At 36.8% G+C, this 7,657-nt stretch overlaps 1 protein-coding gene across 2 annotated transcripts in view; it reads right to left on the bottom strand.

Annotated features, from left to right (window-relative positions):
- Positions 1-326: 326 nt before the first annotated feature.
- mtrr (5-methyltetrahydrofolate-homocysteine methyltransferase reductase) overlaps positions 327-7,657 on the bottom strand; it is a 40,926-nt gene continuing 33,595 nt past the window's right edge. For both annotated transcript variants that reach the window (XM_026937939.3, XM_053227898.1), the window contains 2 exons: positions 2,569-2,754; positions 327-1,185 (listed from right to left, as the gene is read on the bottom strand). In XM_026937939.3, coding sequence (XP_026793740.3) covers positions 1,041-1,185; positions 2,569-2,754 — 331 coding nt within the window. In that variant the 3' untranslated portion in view covers positions 327-1,040. The remainder of the gene's footprint in view (positions 1,186-2,568; positions 2,755-7,657) is intronic.

The raw sequence follows: 7,657 nt of genomic DNA, 5'->3' as shown, positions 1-7,657 counted from the left end.
TAAAAGAATGCGAGGGCACTGCACCAGAGCAATTGAGTTGAGAGGAGAATATCTGCTAAAACATTACTAATGTGAAATGCGGAAAGGGGGCGGGGCTTCCAAGCTGGTACGCTGACAGAGTTCAAGACACCTACGCAACTGTAAAACATACCGTTTTCACTAGGGGGAAAAAAAGAAGAGTACTTTTTTGTGTGATAAACAACATAAATATGGAGCTCCTACACAAAATGTGTGAACATTGGCAGGTCTGATGTTTAACATGCACAACAGTCTGGCTTATTTCATGACTTTATTCCCTGCAAAAAACAAACAAACTGATACTTCAGTCGTATAAAGTATTTATTTAATCAGAAGTGAGAAAGTGAAACTTGTAATGGATAAAAAGGTCACTGCAGCATTGCGAGGCATTTTAAAATAGACTATGTGGCAAAAGAAACCACAGCTGAATCTGAACTATGCATTTGTCTAAAACAAATTTTAGATTAAAAAAAAAAACAGGTGGGAACCGATGGTGTTCACGCAGTCTGTGCTGTTAAAGTTTGTTCTACACATCTGAAACAAATCTGTGAATATCTGATTCATTACATCCATATATGCTATATTGTATGACCTATAAATTCCATATCTGAACACGCCCCTGTCAGTCATTAAAATGCATAAAAGGCAAAGACTGATCTGTCTGGTATACAGTATAATTAGATATTTAAAATCATACAATATTACTGTGGACGTTTCAAAGCATCAGTGTCCACTTGGATAGAGGCTGCCTAAATAGGCAGCATTTTTTAAACAGCATTCTGTGCACCTGAGATGAAGTCAGCATCGGATGTGTCTTTTTTAATACTATTTTTAAAACACAATATCAAAATGACAACATCTTAAACTACCCCAGTGTGTTAGATAGTTGCCGTGGTAACAAAATTCAGTATTGGCACATGTCTGGTCTGTTGTGGTTGATGGGATAGTGCAGTTAAAATCCTTATATAATTATTTAAGTATATATAATTAATATAACCCCCATAGCTTGTGAATTTCTTTCTTTAGCTCCAGATATCCTGCAGGTATCGTTTCTCCTCTCGCAGTTTCGCTATGGTCTTCATAGAATCCAGCTTATCCACCTGAAGCTCCTTCCCTATGATCTCCATCAGAGTATCATTCACATCTTTTGCCATGTTCTTAGCATCTCTAAAAAAAATAAATAAATAAAAAATACCATCATACCAATACCAGGCATACCATCAACATACATACAGTCAACATATCAATGGCAAAACAATAACTTTCTGATCTGTTTTATTTCTCTTTTATTTGAGATTTTATAAGTTTCATACTGTATATTTTACTGTACTATATTATTCCATCTATTTAAATGTCTGCTATACAGGGTCCCATTATGGCTTTCCTGATTAATAAACAATAAACAAACTTCAATCTGGTTTTAACTTTTAAATCATGGCTTGCAATGTCACCATAATATGTTCCTAAGTAAGCATCAGTGCGAGTGATAGTTCTGTCCAACATGTTTTTCGAACTTTTATGAACTTTTTCCAAAAACAATACATGCAATGTTCTTTCAAATCTATCCAAAACAAGTAAGACATCTGGCCTTTTGTGACAGACTTCATCACTGGAGCACAAACACTCCCCAAACATCCTGACTACTTAGGCACTCTCTACCTTTATCTATTGTCACATATTGTTATTGTTTTTTATCCATTATCACATTAACAATATTGTGCATGTTGAATATTGTATTTATATTATTTTCACCCCAATGTATGCTCAATTCTGATTGGTCAGAAGGTGCTGATTAATTTTCTACAACAGCAGCTCTGACAGTAGTGCCACCTGCAGAGCAAATCACAGCTTTATATTAATGTGCTCATTCTATATGTTATCATTTCTATGACATGTATGGGACATGCATGGCTTGCAATCTACATAATATAAGACTAATAATAAACCACCTGTTGTTATTTAACAAAGAAAAATATTTAATCATTTGACGCTGATTAATGTTTTTATGTTTTTTACACTTAATTATGTAAAGAGTCTCTAGTGTCAGTGCTTTGTAACAGTCAGTAAATTTTCTGCCAATGGAAAGTCTTCAGGAGAGAGGACTTTCTGGTTTCTCAGTAACATGACAAACAAGTGGTGTTTTTTTTGTTTTGTTTTTTTGTCTTATTAACATCTGGGCTGGTGAGGCTGGTGAGGAAATGAATGATTATAGCTGTTATAACGTAAGTGAACTTGTTTCATGGACTTTCCACTACAATAAATGAATAAAAAGTATGAAGTGTCATTTGTTAATAAATTAAAAACTGCTATCACTGGCAATAAGAGGAATAACAGACTCTGGGACGTGCTGTTCATAGGAAAATAATCAACAGTAACTTAGCCTTATGGGGAGACTTCACACCATCCCGTGTTGATTATTTTCCTATAACAGCAAGCCCACAAGTGTTTTATTCCTTAAATAACACATGCCTATACTAGAACAACATGAAAACTAAACATGCCTAGTATTAATCATGGACTCACAAATCAATAAGAGTTTGACCGACTCACCCACAAACGTAGAGACGACCGTTTTCTTTAAGCAGAATGCGCGCGACGTGCTCGGCATGAAGGAGTAGGGCATGCTGGACATATTTGGGTTTGGGTTCGGAACCATTTCTGTCCATCTCAGCTCGAGAGAAACACACTTTCAAATGGCTCAGTGTCCCGTTCTCCACGAACCTCTCCAACTCCTCTCTACAGACAAAGTGTAGAAAGATGGCTTTGTATGACAAGAGAATGTGATCAGTATGCAGCAGTATGTTTATCGAATTAGGAAATATTGCATGAGCAAGAGTGCTGTTGTACTGAATATCATGCCAATATTCAGTATAACAGCATGATTACGAGTGCAATATTACTTTTATACAAGTTCTATTATATTCTAAGTTCTTTTATACAGTTCTATTAATAAGAAATTAATATCAAGTAACTGACATTTATTGACACAATAAAGAAAAAAAAAAGTTCATTTTTGCTCCGGCAACGGAAAGAGTTCCCAAAGAAGCCGCAGCTGGATAAAGCATTGCATGTTGCCATGACATGAGAAGTAGTAAATGTAGTAGTATTGGTTTCAGTGTAATGAACTGTGGCTAGAATTGGAATTTTAGGTAGTGAACACAGATAAGCAGAGCGATACAAACAGTGGAATATACCAGGTCAATTATACTAAATATCAGCACACTTGGAACGCCGCTGTCCAATCAAATTAGCGGACCAGAACTAACTGTTGTATAAATAAAACATGATCCACTGAGTAAAATCTTGTAGAAGTATTTGATGAAATATTAGCAGTTCTTGGTTTGGAACTTTTAACAGACTTTTAAAACAGACTATACATTATCACGTTGTGAGGAAGTAAACTAAAACTTCTTATATACTTTGAAAGGTTGTATGAAAGGTCAGGGTCTGGTGTGATTCTCTCTCAAACTTCAATTTTCAATTCAATTCACTACAAGTGTTTGGGTTGAGTATCCTTCAGATGATGCATTACATCAGACCCACCTCCAAGCACACACACACACACACACACACACACTCAGTGGATTGAAAAAAGAAGGTCAGGCTCCAGGTTTTATCTTTTTACAGTCAGTTGCTCTGTTTTTCTGTCAGCTGGCTGGTGCTCACCAGAACTCAGTGATCTGTCTTTTGCTGAAAATACTAATGCACATGAGCCACAGAAAAAAAGTTTTCCAAAGAGCACTGTGTTCAAAAAGCACACATTCTACTCTGCAATTTTAGTGCCTGCATAATTCCAAGTTACATATAATGTGCAGTAACACGGTTGATAACTATAACCAGTATCACTGCAAGCCACAACCCTACTACCTGCCTTTATAAAATGTGTGGGAAATCCCACTGGATAACACTGTGGCAATTCTGGAAACCCCTCAAAAAAGAAGAAAAATTTTGTTTTTGCCAAAATTGGGTCTTTCTGCCTGTAGCATACTTTAACGCTTTATCTTTAAGAAACCAGAAGTATATTTCATGAAAACAAGTCGAAATGCTTTTTAATTTACTTTGTAATCTTGCTGAGGTTGTCCTCCTGCAAAGGTCACATTGGGAAAGGATTTAACGAATGCAGCAGTAATTACAGTCAGTATACTAAAAGATGTCGAAAACCTTGCTAGTTGTGTGTAATTTCCTCACACTTTGATCAACTTGTTGTATAACTATGCGTCATAGCAAAACAGACATAAGCCTAATCAATTCAGTTTGTAATCAGATCCCGGCTTTTTAAAAAGATGCTCCTGTGTTGTAATTTTCTCCCTTTTCACTTTTGGCAGTAACCAGATTTTAAAGTGCTATAATTTTACTTCTAATTGAATTATAGCACTGTACAAAAGTCTTAGGCACCCTATTTGTTTAGTACAAATTTTGTTATAGATTTTTATTTTGCGACTTCTACATTATCGAGTCAGTACAAAAAACATTTTAAATGTTAAATCCAAACATTCGTTTCCTGCAGAGTTAAATGTTACAGAAAAATGTTCATATGTCAGTACAGAAAGCAGCATATTATGCAAGAGACACTTTTCAGACAAAAACAGAATGAAGGCTGCTGGGTTTTGCTACAAAACTAAGAAGCAAGTGTGAAAGTCAAAGTCTCCAGAACAACAGTGGCTGGTTCTGCAAGATGCTCAGTAACACGTACAGCTCATTTCCTCATTTCCTCATAAAAATCGTACCAGAGATGACTAATTTTCTTTTAAAGCAAAGGGTCATCACAGCAAATATTGACACTGTTTCTTTTATTACTGTTTACTGCTCATTATAGTACTTTTTAAATGTAGAAACTTTTAATTAGTATGATTATTTTTGAAGGCATCTTTACTCTACAGCATTTCTTAGCATGTGCCTAAGACTTTTACAAAGTACTGGATATTCAAAAAAGAAACATAATTGACTTCTATATCAAGTAAAAAATGTCAAAATTTCACCTTGTCAGTGGTTTTCCCAGGCTGCCACACAGATACAGTTCATGTCTATGTCTGTGATGTGTTTCTTCTTGTCCAATACTTTCCATATTGCACTGATTAAAATGAACCAACCAACCATCTACTTGACCCACTAACCAACCAGCCAAGAAACCAACCAACCAACTTACCAGCTAATAAAAAAAATAATAAATTAACTACCCCACCAACCAACGATTTATCCAAATAACTACCCAACCAATGACCTAACAATATCCTAACTAACCACCAAAACTAACCAAAAACATTTTGAAATTTGGAAGCAAAAACATGTGCCAAAAATGCTGCCTATTTAAGCAACCTCTGTCGAATGGACAGTAATATTCTGAATGGCCACTATAACAATGTTGTACATGTTGGATTTTGTGACTGTCTATATATGAGTGAATAATCAGCACATGTCTAATCTATAGAAAATAATTCTTAATCATGTCTGCTACCAACTATGGCATGGTCATGGTGGCAAAGCTGCACATGTCTCAATGGAAGCATGTCATGTGATAGGGGAGAACTAGCTAGCAGGTAGGACCAAATTAGGACAAAACTGGGATTAACGTCATTTTTTTCATTTTTTTAAAAAACAACGCAGTATCAGAACACAGGACTGTCTTGAGTTTTTGAGTATGGTTTTGTTTTGGGCTTAACTTGTAGTGTGTGCATTAGAATGATTAGATTTTATCAGGTCCAGATCCTCAGCTGATGTTAAATGCTAAGTGTTGAGAAGACCCACTTGAGCAAACAGCAACCCTGAAACTCTCCTCTCTTTATGTATTGTGAGCATATAAAACCCAAGGGAATGTATACAAGGTCAAGCTGACCCCTTTTACACCATAGCCATTGGGAATTACTGCAGGTTGCTTTTTTCTTTCTGTGAGCTGTAGGGAAAGAACTGCCTACTCTAATCTTAGATTAAAAGCATGTGTAGATATTACATTTTCAAATCACAGTAATTTATAAAGCATCTACTACAAGTGGCCATCAGAGGCTATCAGCTTTTCTTTTTTAATAACCAGCACACTGAGTAAAACACATTCACATCACACCAGTTAGAAGTTTAGATACAGAGCACTGTGCCATATATGTACCATGTATGAGCAGCGCTGTCCTCCCATGATACTTCTGTCTACCTTGGGAGCCTACTCATGAACAAAATGCATGTGTAAATATGATATTTTGTTTGTTGAATATTTGTCAAATGACTCTAGATGGGAGGGAGATTTCTTACTTAAACTAAACGAGTTCCTATTTTTGGTTATAACAACACTGTCAGTTTGAATCCTGGTCAGGGTTATGATGGCTCAAGAGCCTCAGGAACACTGGGCATAACACAGGAATACACGCATGATTGAGACACTAGTCCATCTCAAGGCACCATGCACACACATTCACACCTAGAAGCAATTTTCACCAATCCACCTCCAGACATCTTTTTGGGAGGTAGGAGGAAAACGGAGAACCTCACGCAGACAATGAGGGAACATGTGAAACTCCACACAGACAGAAACAGTTTGGCTGTTTGTCAATTTAAAAAAAAAAAAGAAAGAAAGAAAGAAATAGAGACAATTAACGTAATCCTCATGAAGTTCATTAATTCAGTACACGATACCATGTGAGTAAACATGAACAGATACAGAGTAAATGTATTCAGAGTAGTGTATAGTGTGTGTGTGTGTGTGTGTGTGTGTGTGTGTGTGTGGTGAATCACTAATGGGGATTGGGCTTTATTAATGCACATTAACTCAGAGTAACTCTAAAAGAACTCTGCTTCTTCATCACGCTGAGCAGAAGGAGGGAAAGCTATGGCACTCAACCACGACACACAGGCACTAGGCATGTGCCTATAACTGGTTCTTGAACCTTTTGATGCATTTGATGGCTACTATATTGTTAGCGTCACTATTACTTCAAAGTAGGCAGCATTTTTGGGAAGCAGGTGAATGCCTCTTCAATAGGCAGCATAACTACTTATTCCGGACAAACTGAAGCAGTATTTCATAGTGATAGGGCATCTCCTAGTGGAACATGATGTGGTTGGTATTTTATTGATTATTTTTCATGTATTTGTAAAGTTCTTGAAATAACTTCAGGGGTAATAAGTGCACCTAAAGAAATTTTTGTGTATTTATTAAATAAATTATATAGTCAAACAACAGGTGTTTCTGTGCTCTCGTAGATATTCAGGTTAGAAGTATCTAATTGTAATTCATGGTATTGTAGTTTAGGTTTCTGACAGAAAGTGAGCTCAGCTAGTGCTAGTTTATTCAATCATCTTCAGTAACTGCTTTATCCTGGTCACGCTCATGCTAAATCCAGCGCACAGTACAATCCCGGGAACAGTGGGTGTGAGACAGGAATACACCCAGGATGGGACGCCGGTCCATTGCACCGCATTCACACACTCATGCACACATATGGGCAATTTAGAGTCACCTACTGGCATGTTTTTTTGGGAGGAGGGACGAGACTAGAAACATTAAGAAGCTCAGGATTGAACCGGAGCTGTGAGGAGGCAACGCTACCTGCTGCGCTACCTTGCTGTGTGGCAAGAGCTAGTGAAAACTGTAACTTTCTCTTTCTTGGATGTTTGTGTCATTAATAATACAATCCCATGCCCCTTCTTGGAG

Source organism: Pangasianodon hypophthalmus, chromosome 22 (assembly GCF_027358585.1).
Source record: "Pangasianodon hypophthalmus isolate fPanHyp1 chromosome 22, fPanHyp1.pri, whole genome shotgun sequence".
NCBI classification, from domain to species: domain Eukaryota; kingdom Metazoa; phylum Chordata; class Actinopteri; order Siluriformes; family Pangasiidae; genus Pangasianodon; species Pangasianodon hypophthalmus.
Note: the sequence above shows the minus strand (reverse complement) of the source record. Positions and strands in the feature narration are given on the sequence as shown.